The sequence below is a fragment of the Cricetulus griseus genome, chromosome 6, assembly GCF_003668045.3.
Source record: "Cricetulus griseus strain 17A/GY chromosome 6, alternate assembly CriGri-PICRH-1.0, whole genome shotgun sequence".
NCBI lineage: Eukaryota > Metazoa > Chordata > Mammalia > Rodentia > Cricetidae > Cricetulus > Cricetulus griseus.
Genome location: NC_048599.1, coordinates 152173216 through 152191774, shown reverse-complemented (window position 1 = coordinate 152191774; position 18559 = coordinate 152173216). Strand labels below are relative to the sequence as shown.

The 18559-nt window shown below is 41.4% G+C and overlaps 1 protein-coding gene across 1 annotated transcript; it reads right to left on the bottom strand.

The window, feature by feature from the left end:
* Nucleotides 1-2097: 2097 nt before the first annotated feature.
* Nucleotides 2098-4290, bottom strand: LOC100753388 (ATM interactor-like). The gene is given in 4 exon segments (XM_035446500.1): nucleotides 2098-3303; nucleotides 3305-3448; nucleotides 3450-3886; nucleotides 3889-4290. Coding segments are annotated over 4 exon segments (1974 nt in total). The 5' UTR covers nucleotides 4120-4290; the 3' UTR covers nucleotides 2098-2141.
* Nucleotides 4291-18559: the final 14269 nt, after the last annotated feature.

Sequence of the window (18559 nt, the reverse complement as noted above, 5' to 3'; positions counted from 1 at the left end):
AGGCAGTGAGGATTCCAAAACATAGCAAGAGAAAATCTAAGTTAAGGCTTTATGTTTGCTCTGAAACTCACATTCACAGGCAACTGTGACCAAAACCACTGTTTAGCTACTGGGGTGAACTCATCTGCTGGGTCTGTTATTAGCCCATTCCCGAGTCATTTGCACCAGGTGAATGGGGCACAATGGCAGCAATACTGCCAATTTACCTAATGAATCATCAGTCCGTTAGGTTTTATTTTAAGGGTTCACTTTGGCAGCACAAGCATATACCACAGAAAGAACAGGGCTTCCCAGGGTAGACTGGATGGTTCCCCAGGCTATGCTCATTCAGCTTTGTCTGACAGTTGGGCAACATCTATGAATCCATGATGTGCTTAGCACAGAGTCCCCAAGGCATGTTTGACCATGTTCTCTCAAAATACAGAAGCCATTCCCGATTATTGAAGCCAATGTTCTACAGCTTTTACTCCTTAAGAGTGTATCACAACAGAATCTAGACTAGCATACTTTAGATGGATCTAGTCTACAATTGCTAGTCTCAAGGCACACAAATATGCTTGCCAGACCAAAGTGCTTCCTTCAAGAAAAAGCTGGGGGTGGATGGAAGGCCATGCTTCTCCTATCAGCTTAGAAGTGCAAAGTACTGAAAAGGGGCCTAGGCAGGAATGTCTGTTTCTCACCCTACTTTTCCCTTTTGAATTCCTAGAGGGTCTGTGAGTACATTACTGGGAGCAGTTGGGTAGCCCCCAAGGGTGTGCTGTGGAATGGGAAGGATGTTTGTGGGTGTGACGAGATGAAGTATGTATTTGCACACAACACCCCCCAAACCCTAAATATTTAGAAGAAATGGTTTGCTTTGGCATGCTATGAGGCCACTGATAGCTGGTAGCCTCCAGGAAGCATAGGGACAAGTCACAGGAGAGACCAAGGCATTGTTAATGATTGAAAGGTGGTGATATCTTCAGCATCATCCCTATTTCCCAAACCATCGGGGAGGGTGGCACTCAAGGTTAAGTTGATCACTAATGGCAATGATTCAAACAACTCTACCCACACAACAAAGCAGCCATTAGCCCCAGAAGACTGGGTTTGGAGGGTTTCTACAAGGCTAAATATGTAGATTCTTGGTGGATTTTATGCATGGAAGAGGGCATGGAAGCCCTGTACCCCTTTCCCACCTACTCTTTCCTTTGCAATAACTGTATCCCTGAGTTCTGTAAGCCTCTCTAGTAAATTAACTGAGCCCAAGATTGGGGAGTCACAGGAACCCCAACTATAGTTAGAAGCTCTGGGGTTCTGGGCCCAAATGAAGTGACTATCCTCTAGTCACTGTGTGCTCACAGCTGGCTGCCTGTTGGCATGTGGCAGTCCCACAAATTTGGTCACAGAGATCTTTTTGATTAACAATAGCAAGGGAAAAGCTCTTCCATGACTCAGGACAAGCCTGAGATGAACCAAACAGCAGGATTCCACAGCACTGTCTCCACGGTTTAGATGGCTTACTCTTACTGGAAGGACTGCTACTTACACTAAGTACTTGCTGTTAGGCAGGAACTTCACAGAGAGAAAAGGATGGCCAACAAAGCTGGCAGCAGTCACTGCTCCGGAGAGAAGGGACAGCAGTGACTATGTAAAAACTGTCATAAAAGCTAAAGACAGCTGTGGCTTCCTTTAGTGTTTCCAAGTCAGAAAGCACGTGACAAGGTGAGGGGTGGCAGCACAGCAGTTAGCTGCCACACAAGCATTGTCTAACTTTGGAGGTGATGTTTACGTGGAGGTGCCATTTAAGTGCTATACTCAGGTTAAAGCAGTTGCAAAGCTTGGCTCCTACTGTCTGGTAAGCTTGGCTTCAGTTAAATGGTTTAAGTTTTAGTGTGAATTTTTTTTTGTTTTTTTTTTTTTTAAGATGGAAAGAATAGCTATACAGGAGCAAACGTAGACAACACTGAAACTTTTTAGATTGACACCTTACACTTTATAATACACTCACATTTGTACACCAATCTTGTGTTCACAAGTACAAAACGTCAAGAACTGCAGAGAACCTAAACAGCTGCCCTATCAACTACATCCCCAGTCGGTGTGGCTGTCCTTGTCCCCATTTTCTAAACATACAAGGAAAGGGGAGCCTGGCTGCAGCTTCAGAAGCTGGAGACAGCGTGCAGCTCCGAGCACGTCTGGGTTTCCACTGAGCTGAACTGGGACTCCATTGTGTTCCAGGCCAAATCAGCTAGAAGGAAGTCACCCATTGCTGTCTGAGTTTCATTGCTGGTGAAGAACAAGTTCCCCAGGGGCTCAAAGCCAGAGCTCATGGTCTGTGTTTCTGTGCTGTTCAGGTGGACCTTGCTCTCCAGAGCCGGTGTGTGTCGAGACGGGGAGGCGCCTTCAGTTTGGGTCTCTGTGTCAGAATAGTCAGTGCTCATGGAGAAGCTGAAGTGTTTCAGGATGCTGCCCAGAGGCAGGTGAGGACTACTGTCTAAGAAGAAGTTCAAGTCTGTCTGTGTCTGGGTGTCAAACATCTCAAGGCCTAAAAAGCTTGAACTTCCTCTGAACCCATAGGACTGTGCAGAGGGGTCTGTGAGGAAGAAGTCAGTCTGGGTCTCAATGTCCAGAGACTCCAAGGCTGGCTCAGTGCTCACGCCGCTGAGTTCACTCTCTTCAGTCTGAGTTTGAATATTTGAGGCTGAAAGGAATTCTTCAATATCGAAATCGATCCCAGAATTCTGGCCTGAGGCTGATGGGAGCTGGGCATCAGGCCCAGGGTTTGCGTCGGACAGAAGACTCCAATTGTCTAGTGCTTGACCAGGCAGATTGCTTGACAAGATGTTTTCTAAGTGACTCAGTAGATCTATGGTTTGGGTCTGATTATCTGTCATGTTCTGTGAGGGAAGCATGCTGTTCTGGGCACTGAAGTATAACAAGGGTGCAGGCTTTTCGATGACTTGGCTTAATATCTTATGGTCATTCTGAGGTAACAGACCATTAGTTACTGTCTCTGAAACTAAACTACTACTCATGATGTTGTCCGAGGTAACGCTATATGATGAATGGACACCTTCAAAAATGTCCCCACATAGGCCAGTGTGGCCCACCTGCACAGGGTCATCTGTGGGATCTCGCATCCTGCTGGTTTGGGTTTCTCTGGATATCCCACCTGGCTGGAAACAGGCATCTATAAATGCATCCGTCCGAGCAGCTATGGATAAAGTGACCTTTGAGCTGGGAACCAACGTCTGGGTGTGGACACTAACGGGAAGGGACACTTGAGAATCAAATGACAGGTCAGTCTGAGAACACGATGACAGAAGAATCAGGGCTAAGCCACTGAGCAGAAGGTATCAAGTAGGGGGAGGTGTAGGACAGATCAGTCTGCACGTTGATTGGGGAGATGCTATTCTTCTGACATGTATTTCCTAGTTCTTGTAAAGGACCACAAGGACTTTTCCCCAACACTTGTACTGATTGGCTCAACAATAGGACTGATAATCTTTGAAAGAGGTAGGCTCTCCTTCATAGAGCAGGCCTGGGAATCCAGGCTGAGGACCAGGGTTCCTACTGACAAGGGGACTAAGTGCACAGCTCCTGCTGCAGAACCTCGATCCACACCTAACACCACAGGCTGGACAGAGGGGTCGGCTGTAGGCATAAAGATAGGCACAGGGGAAAACTGCATGACTGGAAGTTTAACCAGAGCCACCTTGGGCTTTGGTAAAAGCAACTTCTGGGGGCACCTGGGAGGTGCTGTGATGTTCTGCTTTTTGGCATGAGTATGGAAAGAGTCTTCAAATGATGCTGCTAGCTTTACTTCTGACGCTTCCAGTTCATGAATGTCTTGGTGAGGAGCTGGTTGGTCACTCAATGATTCTGAACAACTTCTGGCTTTACAGGTAGCTTTCCATTTTTCTTTTTTTTACCAGGTGGGTCTCTGTGTTCTGCAGGGATCTCATGGCCAGTTCGGTAGATGTGAGACTGCAGTGCGGTTCTGCTGGCGTATGGACAGCCACACGTACACTGGAAGGTCTTGCCGCAATCCTCCTCATGTCGTTTCAGGTCCCACTCAGTGCCATAGGAATTACTGCATTTACTGCATGTGTGCTTCTTTTCTGCATGCATTTTCATAAAGTGCTGTTTAACCAGAGAAAACTGAGAAAATGGTCTGTCAGGGCCTCGAGGACGTCCTTTGATTGGACAACAGTAGAATTTCAGGACAGTTTTCAAATCTTTTCTTATTGTTGGATTTACTATGCCATCCTGCAGTCGGTATCTCTTGACTAGGTGCAAATGTTGAGTGCAGGACTGTTAGGCAGTATCTTGCCGCAGCCACGCACAGTGCACAAGATATTGGTGCATACAGCCCGGGACAGCTCACTCACAGACTCAGCTCCCGGGCGGGTGGCACCGGGACTGCGGCCCGAGCCCTGGCTGGTCGCAGTCGGCTGCCTTGAAGCCGCGACTCCGACGGCCCTCACGGCCCTGAGGCGGAGGCGGCTCCCCGCGTGCTCGCCGGCATGGCCAGGACACCCAGGGCCGGAGCCGCGGACGCAGCAGCTGCTGCCTCTGTGGCTGCCTTGGCTCCCGCACAGCCGCCTCAAAAGATCAATGTTGAGTGTCCAGCACAAATGAGTGTTTGTGTGATCGCAGCTTGACAACTGACATGGCAGATCCCTAGCAGGACTGTGCCTTCACTGCCTTCCTCCTCCAAGTCTGAAAAACTACAACATGACCTGGAACAGTCCACAGCTCAGGATCAGACCCTCTTGCCAAAAGAGCTGATGCAGCAGGAAAACTAAGTATCACAAGCATGTGAGCTACCATGGCATCCCATCTCCAGCAACATGACTTTTGGGGGTGCATGCTCTTCATTGACTCTTGTTTCCTATGTGTGAATGGGGCATGATTTTGTCTATCCACTGACTCAACAAGGCTGCTTTTGGATCAGATTGCCATTCCTTCTGTCACAGCACCCTTTCAGGGAACTGTGGAGGCCACAAGGATCCACAGACAAGTGGAAGCCATGACATTCTCCACTATAGAATCAAGGACTTCTCAGAACAAGACATGTACTTCTAGCTATAATCTCATCAGTGAGGCAAATATCAATACCATTTAGGTGGTCCATCCCTAATGACATCCATGTATCTGTTGGCTCATTATTTCTGGAGTAAATTAACCGTGAGGAAGAATCTTGAGTTTCAAAAAACCCACTAAGAGTTATGCAGATCTCTGACATCCACCAAAAAGTGGTCCTGGTGAGGGGCATAACAACATATTTCTGCTCAAAGTTACTCTGAAAATTTATTGCAGTGAACTTTTGTAAGCTGACCGAGTCCTAAGCCCTTCATATGTAAAGTAAGATACATCAGCAGAGACTCTGTTGACATCACTTTGCTATCCAGACAGACCACACCAAAAAGCATCATATTCACCCTCCACTGCAGTGCTGAAGCTCCTAGCAGTCATGCAAATGTGATGTTGAAGTCAATGCTCTACAAAAATGACAACAGTCCCTCTATAGTATCCATAGTCACTTCTTTTATGGATTAGGAAATCAACTGAAGATTCTCCTGTTTCACAGCCATGAATGAACTGAACTGTCCCGAGAAATGATTTTGAGGTGATGTCACTATGAGCTCTTACGTCTTAGGATAGCAGATGTTTCTCTTGTCCATTTTGGTCTTAACTAGGCACACAGACACATGTTTGAAAGAATCATGTGGTGGCCAACAAAGCATAGGATCAACCTTGGCAAGTGTGTGACCTAACAGCACTAAAGTGGCCTGGCTACACTTGTCTTGTAAAGGGTATTACAATCCCTGGCTGCCTTCCTACTACCTGTCCAAGGATGGGCACAGGACATAGGACAGTGCCACTAAATCTGTATCCATAAAATGCTTCTTAGCATACCTGTTTGTTTGGTTTGGGGGCGGATTGTTTAAGTTGTGATTATGGTTTTCTTCATTTTGGTTTCAGATTTTGTATTTTTTGCTTCTGTCTTTTGCTCTTGTCTTTCATTTGATATTTTTCTAAGACTATTAGTTGTATGAACTGAATGTACTCTTTAAGCCCCTATTCACCATATGACTGTGTTTTATATAAATAAAAAATCAATTTCCTACTATTCACTCAAAAATCAGCATTTTGACTAAGAAGTGGTTTCATATTAGTATAACCACGGAGTTCAATTGACAGGGTTTTCTAAGGTGTTGTTGAACTCAATTATGCATTTCACTCGTATTTTTTTATTTTTGTTATTCATTTATTTTTATTTTTTGTATGGAAATATTCCTTGCTGTTTATCTAAGGAGCTCGTGCATGCAGTTGCATCAGAGGTCAGAAGAGAGCAATAGGTTACTCATAACTGTTTTTAAGGAGGATCCTTTATCTGCTTTCTGTATCTTCTAGGGACCAACAAATCCTGTTAATGGATAAGCAATCTCTCTAGCCCCTGAACTTGACTTTTGTCCTTCCAGCCATGGGTGCTCTATAAGTTGGACTGAATCTTCCACAACAAAGGAGAGAAGTGTCTGGAGGTCTTAGGGACATTTATATGAGGTGGGCATGCAGATTGTCTTAGGCTTCCAGGCATCCATGCAAGGCTGTCCTGCATTCAGCATCATAATGCAATGTCTCTTATTGTCAGGGTTGCAGTAGTTCTGTCAACACTAATCTAGGATTACAATGCAAATTAGGTACTAGAGGTGAAATACATATTTGAAAGAACCTCTTGGAAATAGAGGTGGTGTAAAGAATACCAGTACATGCACAGCTAAAGAGTATTAAGAGGAAGCTTCAGACTGGCCTCAGTGAATGTAGCCTGAAGGAAAATCCACATGCCTCTTGTGGAGAGCATGTCTATGCATGACTAGAAGGGGCAGGGATGCTGCTCTTTTACCACAGCAGATCTCACATTGTCTTGAGGAAGGTTTCCTTCCAGAAGTGTGCTTTATTCTTGTGGATCTCACATGGGATGTATCTGACTTCTGACACTGACAGTGAGACAGAGAATTGTTGTATGGAGGAAATAAAACTCAGGGTGCCCAGTCTGGTGCTGTAAAACCATGTCCTTTATGAACTCTGCAGCGTGAGAATGAGGGGACGTTTAGTTAGTCTCTGACAATGGTCACCTCCTTCTGAGATTACTCTTACACAGTGAGGCATGCCTGTGGACACACTGGAAACTAGCTGAGACTTTATTCATCTACTCAACCAATCACCAGCATGTGGCATGGGTCTCCATGTTCATCTCTCCACTCTCTGGAAGGTGCCTTGTGCTAGCCTTGTTTTCATTTCATGTGGGTCTTCAACATAGTTTCTAGCTGTTTTGGTAACTTCTACTAGATAGGTAGCTATCATGAGTTCTTCTGCTTGCATTATTCATGCAGACAAATGTTTAATATGAGGTTTTCTCAGACTAAATTGTTCAGAGTCTGCAATGTGGACCAAAGCTGCCTTCTTCTCTCTCAGATAAAAAATTCCTAGTCTTGAAAGCATTCTGTCACTTGTTCTCAAGGACCAGTCTTATGTTGTCCAAATTGACAGTTCAATCTATTATTGCCACCTGCCACATAGTAGTTGTAGCAAATGAATGGAATGGAGTTACAGGGTAGGAATGTAATTCTGAGATAGAGAACTTGTCTAGCATGTGCCATATCCAAAGTTCAATTTTAGTATTGAGGGGAGGAAAGGATAGAAAATTAACCCTGTTACATCCTTCTGAGAGGCATACAGAAAACTGGAGTTTTCATAGATGCTATTAAAAATTCTAAACCTTATTTCTTGCCTTTAGTGTGTTGTGGCAGTCATTCATTTGAGGGATGAAAATTTCAAATGAAGCACAAATATACACAGAAACCCTAAATAGATATATCTATCATGTAAATTCTGAGGTTGTGGTGATGGAATGGCAAGATGACTAAGCAGGTAGAGGTAATGCAGACAAGCATATAGACCTGAGGTTTTCTAATGTGTTGGCCACCTTATTGAAGGAATGAATAAAAGTTTCCACAAATTGTCCTCTGAGATGAATGTGGGTGTGGTTGCCAAGTCTTGGACTAAGGATGCAATTCATGTGGTTTCTCTTTTCTCACTCATTTTTGAATTTCTCCATCAGATGCTCTCACATAAGTATTTACTGTGTGTTCAATTTGAGGGGGTTCAGCCTTTTGTTATTTACTTTGTCTGTGAGATCCATGGAAACATGGAAGGCCAACATCATATCATCACCTGAAAACCATACTAAGGGAACATGGGCATCTGGGGTTTGGAACAGTGTTGACATAATTATTAGGCCCAGACTGTTCTAAAAGGACTTCTGTGTATGACCAACTACCCAATTTTAAGTTTACCTCCAATTGTCTCAAAGAGCCCATGCCTTGTGATGATATTCAAGTCAGTCTCTATGGCTCATGGTGCCTCATTGGAGCTTAGAGTCTTCTATAATGGGGAATAGAAGGCCTGATGAGTCACCTTGCAGTGACTTCTCTTGTCATCCACATTCCTCTGAGAAGACCAACATTCTGTCCCATCAAGAAGAGCCAAAGACTGCACAGTACTATCACTCCTGAGATTAATCTCTAGGATGGATATGATATGAGAAAACCAATTTCTGCAAGTTGTCCACTATCCCATAACATGCTATAGCAATAATGGCCACGCCATATATATGTACACAAATATATAAATGCAATAAAATTTTGAACACAAATTTCCATACCAGACAACTCTCAACTCTCTATTTTCAAGTGACATGGACAATCATGGCCAAATATTGAATGAAGAAAAAGAGAGTTTCTCTCAAGATTCAGAACACAGATTGGATGAAAGCAGCAAAAATACTGCTAGGGATGGTAACAAACTTGCCTTCAAGGGTATTCTGGAAGATTTCTTGCAAAGAGATGGAATAAGGATACCTTGGTCTGTGCATGAAAACACACACACTCAAACACACACACACACACACACACACACACACACACACACACACACACACACACACACATCTTGATGTTTTCCTAATGGACAAAGACTCATAGGGAGGGAGCATTGGCACTCTTGTAAGAGTAGAGGGGAGAGAATGTCTTCCCCTTCATTCCCTGTGGGCTGTGGCACATTCTACTACCATTTGACATTTACTGAATTCTATTTGGATTACTGTTAGCTGTTTAAAAAGTGTCTTCATCTACCCTTAATGTTTTCCATCAGATGACAACTACAGAATGTCCCTGAGGAAATGGATCATCCAATAATGATGAGATCCTATGTATGGGGTGTGGTGGCATATCACTGAACCCAGTATGATGGAATTAGTGAGATAATAATCAGGAGGGTGAGGTACATCTGGGCTACATGAGACCACATCAGCAATAATAATATAGATAAACATGAAGAAGTGAGAAGGTTGACTGAGCAAGGTCTGGAAACATGGGATGACATGGCCCTGAGTGTTCTCATGTAAAATGAAGATCTGAAAATTTACTCTGAGAGACTAACGTGGATTTCCTGCAGCAGGCTGAACCATCTCTTAACACCCAGTAAGCTAAGGCCTTAGAGACACTTATTGGCCTCAATACATGAAAGCCTTAGGCATAAGTCAGGGTTGCTTTTGTAGGTTAAGTACAAGCAGTCATAAAGATTTTCACACTAGAACACCCAGATACTGCCAGCCACCACCATAGCCCATTTCTCTGCCCAAGGGACAAGATAAGCTAGGGCCTGTTTCCAACCCACCCTCCGCTACTTTGCTCAAAGCCACTTGAGGCCTGGGGACTGCAGATCCCACCCCAGCAGGATGCATACCACCCAGAGCCAGTACCCTAGTTCCTTTCTCTGCCAACGGGACAGAGGAGAGGAGAGTCATATAGATTATTGGACATGTTTGCACCCACCAGAAGGGAACATCGGTACCATACCCACCAGGAGAGAAAGACACTCCTTCTGCATATACCAGAAGAAGGGAAGAATATGACAATATAAAAAATTCAACAACAGAAAAACAAATGTGACACCACCAGAGTTTAAGGTCTCTATACAAGCAACACCTAAACATCCCAACACAGATGTAGCCGAAGAGAATGACCTTAAAAACAACTTCAAGAAAATGATAGAGGCACTCAAAGAGGATACAATAAATCCCTTAAAGAAATGGAAGAGAAAAACACACCAAAAATATGAGAAATCAACAAATCTCTTAAAGTAAGGAAATCCAAGAAAACAAACAATCAAACAGATGAAGGAAACAATTCAAAAATTCAAGACGTGAAAACTGAAATAGAGACAAGAAAGAAAACACAAACTATTGGAATGCTGGAAATATAAAAGCTGTGTAAAGCATCAGGAACTACAGATGCAACAGAATAACCAACAGAATACAAGGGATGAAAGAGAGAATCTCAGGCATTGAAGATACACTAGGAGAAATAGATTCATCAACAAAAGAAAATCTTAAGTCCAACAAATCCCTAACATAAATATCTAGGAAATATGGGGCACTGTCAAAAGACCAAATATAAGAATAATAGGTATAGAAGAAGGTGAGGAAACCCACCTCAAAGGTGCAGAAAACATACTCAATAAAATCACAGGAAAAAACATTCCCAACCTAAAGAAAAACATTCCAATGAATGTACAAGAAGCTTACAGAACACCAAATACAGTGAACCCCAAAAGAAAGTCTGCTTGTTACATAATAATTAAGACACCAAACATACAGAATAAAGAAAGAATGTTAAGAGAAGCAAAGGAAAAAGGGCAAGTAACATATAAAGGCAAACCTATCAGAATTGCACCTGACTTCTTAAACTCTGAAAGCCAGAAGGTCCTGGATAGATGTTCTACCAATACTAAGAGACCACAGATGCCAACCCAGACTACTATACCCAGCAAAGCTTTCAATCACTATAATTGGAGAAAACAAGCTATTTCACGATAAAACCAGATTTAAACAATACATATCCACCAATCCATCCCTACAGAAAGTACTGAAAGGAAAATTCCAATCCAAGGTGTTAACAACCAGGAAAACATAGGCAATAGATAATACCACTTTACCAACAGCGAAAAGATAAAATGGGAGGAAATGCACACACATTTCCTCCACCACCACCAAATCCAAAATAAACAGGAATGACCAATCAATGTTCATTAATATCCCATAATATTACTGTTTTAACTCACCTATAAAAAGACACAGGCTAACTTAATGTATATAAAGACAGAATCCATCCTTCTGATGCATACAAGAAACACACCTCATTTTCAAAGAGAGATGGTACCTCAGAGTTGAGGGTCGGGAAAAGATTTTCCTATCAAATAGACAAAAGGAACAAGTCGGGGAAGCAATCCTAATATCTAACAAATTAGACCTTAAACTAATATCAATCAAAAGAGATGAAGAAGGTCATTTCATATTTATCAAAGGAGAAATCTATCAAGATGAATTCTCAATTCTGAACATCTATGCCCATAATACACAGGCAAACACATTAGTAAAAGAAATGTTACTAAAACTCAAATCACGTATAAAGCCTCACACACTTATAGCAGAAGACTTCATCACCCCACTCTTATCATTAGAAAAGACTACCAAACAGAAACTTAAAAAGAAACAAATGAACTAATAGAAGTTATGACCCAATTATGTTTAACAGACAACTATAGAACATTCCATCCAAACAAAAAAGAATATATCTTCTTCTCAGCATCACATGCAACCTTCTCTAAAATTGAACCCATACTTGGCAATATAGCAAACCTCAACAGGTACAAAAAATTGGAATAACCCCCTGTATCATATCAGACCACCATGCTTTAAAGTTAGAATTCAACAACAACACAAATTTCAGAAGACTTACTAACTCATGACAATTGAATAATGTCTAACTGCCCCATTCCTGGTTCAAGGAAGAAATAAATAAAATACTTCCCAGAATTCAATGAGAATGAAGACACAACATATCCAAACTTATATGACACTTTGAAAGCAGTGCTAAGAGGAAAGTTCATAGCACTAGGTGCCCATATGAAGAAATTGGAGAATAGTTACAACACACTAGAGAACTGACAGGACAAGTGAAAGCAAACTCACACAAAGAAGCAAACTCACCCTGGGGAAATAGATGCAAGGTAATAGTCAAATTGAGGGCTGAAATCAATAAAATAGAAGCTAAGAAAACAATACAAACAATCGATGTAATGAAGAGTTGGTTTTTCGAAAAAATCAAAAAGTTAGACAAGCATTTATCCAAACTTACCAAGCAGCAGAGAATGAACATTAAATCAAAAAAATAAGAAATGAAAAGGGGGACATAAAAACAGGCAATGGGGAAATCTAGAGAATCATCAGATCATATTTTGAAAACCTGTACTCCTCAAAATTTGAAAATCTAAAGGAAATGGACAATTTTCTGGATAGATATCACTTACCAAAACGAAATCAAGAACAAATAAAAAATTTAATTAGACCTATAACCCCTAATGAAATAGAAGCAGTCATCATAACAAAAAATCCCAGGGCCAGATGGCTTCAGTGCAGAATTCTACCAGAAATTCAAAGAACAGCGAATACCAATTCTCCTCAAAGTGTTCTCTACATTAGAAGCAGAAGGTTCATTGCCAACCTCATTTATCGAGGCTTCAATTACTGTGGTACTCCAAGCCACAAAAAGACACAAAAGAAAGAAAACTACAGACCAATATCCATTCTGAACATTGATACAAAAATATGCAATAAAATACTGGCAAATGGAACTCAAGAACACAACAGATAAATCATCCACCATGATCAAGTAGGCTTCATCCAAAAGATGCACGATGGTTCAACATATGAAAATCTATTAATGTAATCCACCATATAAACAAACTTAGAAAGAAAAATCACATGATCATCTCACTAGATTCTGAGAAAGCCTTTGACAAAATCCAACACCCCTTCCTGATAAAGGTATTGGACAGATCAGGAATAAGGAGACATACCTGAACATAATAAAAGCAATATACAGTAAACCAACAGACAACATCAAACTACATGGACAGAAACTCAAGGTGATTTCTCTGAAATCAGGAAGGAGAAAAGTCTGTCCACTCTCTCCATATGTATTCAATATTGTACTTGAATTTCTAGCTCGAGCAATTAGACAACAAAAGGACATCAAGGGGATACAAATTGGAAAAGAAGATGTCAAACTTCCACTATTTGCAGATTATATGATAGTTTACATAAGTGACCCGAAAAACTCTACCAGGGAACTCCTACATCTGATAACCACTTTCAGAAAAGTAGCAGGATACATGAGTAACTCATAAATTCAGTAGCCTTACGATAGACAGATGATAAATAGGCTAAGAAAGTAATCAGAGAAACATCACCTTTTACAACAGTCACAAACAACATAAAATACCTTGGGGTAATGCTAACCAAACAAATGAAAGACCTGGACAGCAAGAACTTTGAGTCTTTAAGAAAGAAATTAAAGAAGATACTAGAAAATCAAAAGATCTCCCATGCTCTTGGATAGATAGGATCAACATAGTAAAAATGGTAATGTTGCCAAAAGAAATCAAGAGATTCAATGCAGTCCACATCAAAATCCCTGTGCAATTCTTCACAGACCTTGAAAATAAAAGGTCTGTGCCTACTTCTGCTTCAATTAGCTACTAAAAACGGCTGTTTCAGAGATTCTGGTTCGGTCATATGTTGGTTCCACTGCTGCCAGACTTGGGTGTATGAGTTTCCTCTTTTTCAGGTCAGCTGTTTTTGCAGGTTTTTCCAGAAAGCTCTTGACCCCTTGTTGGTCACACCTCCCTGTCTGAAACTGGATTCCATGGGTTGGGCTCAATGCTTAGCTGTAGATCTCTGCTTCTGCTTCTGCTTCTATGAGCTACTGGATGAAGGCTCTAGGATGGCTTATAAAGTAGTCATCATTCTCAGTATAGGGGAAGAACATTTAAGGTAGCCGCTCCACTATTGCTTAGAATCCTAGTGCCAGATTTCTCTTTCAACCAATAGTGGCACACTCTATTGATGTATCTCTTTTCCTGTTATCCTCGATTCCTCTCCTGACTCAATCGTCCTGATATTTCATCTTCTCACCCCTCTTCTTCTCCCCTCCTCTTTCTCCTAACTCCTTCCACCCTCTCCCATGCTCCCTATTATTTCGGGAGTTCTTGCTTTTTCCGCTTCACTGGTGGGACTATGTATGTCTCCTCTATGGGCCTCATGTCTCATTGATTTTATGGAGATGTGGTTTGTTGGCTAAAATTCTTTGCTCTATGTCTAATACCCATACATGAGTGAGTACATACTATGTTTTGTCTTTCTGTGACTGTGTTACCACATTTAGCATGGTTTCTTTTAGTTCCATCCATTGGCCTGTGAATTTCAAGATTCCATCATTTTTTTCTGCTGATTAGTACCCCATTGTGTAAATGTACCATGTTTTCTGTATCCATTCTTTGATTGAGGGGCATCTATGTTGCTCTCAGGTGCTGGCTATTATAAATAATGCTGTTATGGACATAGTTGAACAGATGTCCTTGTTGTATGAATGTGCATTCTTTGTGTATGTGCCTGAGTGGAAGTGCTGGATCTTGATGAGGTAGACTGCTTCCCATTTTCCAGAGAAAGTGCCTTATTGATTTTCAAAGTGACTGTACAAGTTTGCACTCCTACCAGGAAAAGCCTTCTTCTTTCTCCACATCCACTCCAGCATAAACTGTCATTGATGTATTTGGTTTTAGTCATTCTAATGGGTGTAAGATGGTATTTCAGAGTTGTTTAGATTTGCATTTTGATGACTAAGGATGTTGAGCAATTACTTAAGTGTCTTTCAGCCATTTTACATTCTCTATTGAGAATTCTCTTTAGTTTTTAATTGGATTATATGGTGCTTTAGTGACAAGCGTCTTGAGTTCTTTCTATATTTTGTAGATTAGCACTACAACTGATGTGAGGATGGTGAACATATTTTCCCATTCTGAAGGCTGCTGTTTTGTCTTCTTAACTGTGTCCTTTGCCTTGCAGAAGTTTCAAGAGGTCCTATTTTTTAATTGTTGAACTCAGTGTCTTTGTTACTGGTGTTATTATGTACAGGAAGCATCTCCTGTACCAATTCATTCAAGGGTACATCCCAATTTCTCTTCTAAGAAGTTCAGTGTGGCTTGAGTTATGTTGAGGCCTTTGATCTATTTGTACTTAAGTTTTGTGAATGGTGATAAATATGGATCTATCTGCAATCTTCTACATGTCTGAATCTAATATTGCCAGCACCATTTATAGAAGATGCTTACCCCCCCCCATTGTATCCTTTTAGATTCTTCGTCAAAGATCAGGTGTTCATAGGTTTCTGGGTTAATATCACTGTCTTCAATTTGATTCCATTGGGCTACCAGTCTGTTTTTGTGCCAAAACCAAACTATTTTCATTACTATAGCTCTATATTACAGTTTGAAGTCAGGGATGGTGATGCCTCCAGAAGATACTTAATTGTACAGGGTGGTTTTTTGCTATCCTGGGTCTTTGGTTTTTCCATATAAAGTTGAGTATTGTCCTTTCAAGGTCTGTGAAGAATTGTCCTGGGATTTTGATAGGGATTGCATTGAATCTGTAGATTGCTTTTGTTAAGATTGCCATTTCTACTATGTTGATCCTACCTATCCAAGAGCATGGGAGATATTTCCATTTTCTGAAATTTCTTCCATTAATGACTCAAAGTTATTGACATATAGGCTTTCACCTATTTGTTTAGATTTACCCCAAAATATTTTATGTTGTTTGTGGCAATTGTAGAGGTGATGTATTTCTGATTTGTTTCTAAGCCACTTTATTGTCTATATATAGTAGGGCTCCTGACATTTTTAATTAATCTTGTATTTTACCACATTGCTGAAGGTGTTTACCAGCTGAAGTAGTTCCTGGGTAGTATTCTTCTGGTTACTTTTGTGAACTATCATATCATCTGCAAATAGTGAAAGTATGACATCTTCCTTTCTGATTTGTATCCCCTTGATCTACTTTTCTTTTCTTTATTGCTCTAACAAGAACTTCAAGTACAATACTAAAGAGATATGGAAAGGGTGGACAACCTTGTCTTGTTCATGAGTTTAGAGGAATCAAATTGAGTTCTCTCCATTTAGTTTAATGTTGGTTGTCATTTTGCTGTATTTGGCCTTTATCATATTTATGTATGTCCTTGTTATCCCTGAACTCTCCAAAACCTTTATCATGAAGGGGTGTTGAATTTTGTTGATGGATTTTTCAACATCTAGTGTGGTTTTTCCTTTTCAGATTGTTTTGTGGTAAATTACATTGATGGATTTTTGTATGTTGAACCATCCATGCATCCTGGGGAAGAAGCCTATTTGACCAAGATGGATTATTTTTCTGATGTGTTCTTGAATTCTATTTACCAGTATTTTATTTAGCATTTTTGCATCAATATTCATGAAGGCGATTGGTCTGTAGCTCTCTGTCTTGATTGTGTCTTTGTGTGGTTTGGCTACCAAGGAATTGGATTCTCGTAAAAATAGTTTGGTAATGGTCCTTCAGCTTCTATTGTGTGGAACAATTTGAGGAGTGTTTGCATTAGCTCTTCTTTGAATTACTGGTAGAAGTCTTCACTACAACCAGTGGCACATTGGATAACACCTCTGATGACAGATCAGAAGATTCTAACTTTTTCTAATTTGTATTTTTCTGTATCTGTTACATATTAACCAGTTTATTATAGGTCTGGCAGAGGAAAGAGACTAAGAGCTAAGAGGAACATGGTTAATGGCTGACCGACCTAGCCAGTCTGCAGAGAGAGGCAGAGAGAGGGTGTAGGTGGGATAAGAGAAGAGCAGAACAGAGAGCAGAGCTTTTTTCACATTTTTATTATTTTTTTCATTTGTCTTACAACCATGGCAGAGTTTCCATTCCGTGTTCTCCTCCTTCTTCCTCCTCCTCCTTCCCTCTAATACCCATACACTCCTAGTACATCTCACATCATAAAAGGCAGGCTTTCATGGATATAATCAAATCAAGGCATATCAATGTGAAGCATGTGCAAACTCCTCCCCCTACATCAAGGCTGGGCAAGGCAATTCAGCAGAGGAGTATGTGGCCTAGAGCCAGCAAAAGACAAAGGGACAGGGCCAGTACAGGATTCCAGGTCCATCCCACTGCATGTAGCCTCGCAAACAGACCAAGCTACAAGAATTTCACATGCATGCACAGGGCCTATGTTGGTCCTGTAAGGATCCCTAGATATTGCTCCAGAGCTGATAGGTTAGTTCTGCTGTCTTTGTTGGGTCATCATCCATCAGGAGCTTGACCCCCACTTGGATCATGCAATCCCTCCTCTCTCTGTTGAAGAGGACATCCGGTACTCCACCCAGTTCTTGCCAGTGGATCTCTGCATCTGCTTCAGTAAGTTACTGGATGAAGGCTATCTGATGACGATGAGGGTAGTCACTCATCTGATTACAGGAGATGGCTGGTTCAGCCACTCACTCAAACTATGCTAGCAGTCTTTGGTAGTGTCTACTTCCTGTGAATGGTTGGGAGTTTCCTTCACACCAGGCTTGTCCCTAACCATGAAATGCCCCCATCAAGATATCTCTTTCATTACTCCCACTTCTTCTGGGCCCAAGACATCCAAACTAAGCCCTCATATTACTAGTCCCTGTTTCCCTCCCCACCCCTAGTTTATCCAAAATCTCTTTAATCCCTCGTCTCTCATCCTTGTTAACTAGCCTATCTGGGGCTGTGGATTTTAGTCTGCCAATGCTTTACTTTACACCTAATATCCTTTATAAGGAGAACATGCTATATTTGTTTTTCTGGATCTTGGTTACCTCATTCAGGGAGATTATTTTTTCTAATTGCAAAAAATGGTCACAGCTAGTGGCCCAGATTGTAGGTGGTTGCAAGGCCCTCAGTGGTTATGGGAGTCAAGATTAACCCCAGAGAATACCACAGCTGTGTCAAGTCAGTGGATCAAGACATGGACCTTGACAGCACCCCAGTGAGGGACATCATCATGACCCATAGTCACAAGCAGGCCAAGGAGTTCTTTCATACTCCCTTAGTGAATGTTTTTATTTCCTGAGAGGAATTGGAACAACAATATTGTGTTTCTCATTAATTTGCTTCAGATGATGATTTTATGAAATGTGTACAAGAATACAGTATTTTATGGCCAGATAAATATATAGCAATAGGGATACAGTATGGATACAACTTCATGCAAGGAATTGACAACACCATCCACATCCAAAGCATGATCCCCCTGTGTAATGTTAGTTGGCAGGGAACTATGTATCCGAATCTAGGCACACAAGAGTTCTGGAGTTAGAGGAGGTCTAGAGCTACAGGAGTGAGACACTATACATGGCCAAAGAAATTGGTTCTAAGAGAAGAATTGTAAATCCCTTTTTATTAAGAAAAATACAGTCAATCCTGTAAGATTTCCCTTCTCCTGGGTGCCATGAATATCTCTCTTAAGGTCCTCACTGTTTCCCAGACTCTCTGGTGGTAGGATTGTAGACTGGCAATCCCCTGCTTCATAACTAAAATCCATAAGTG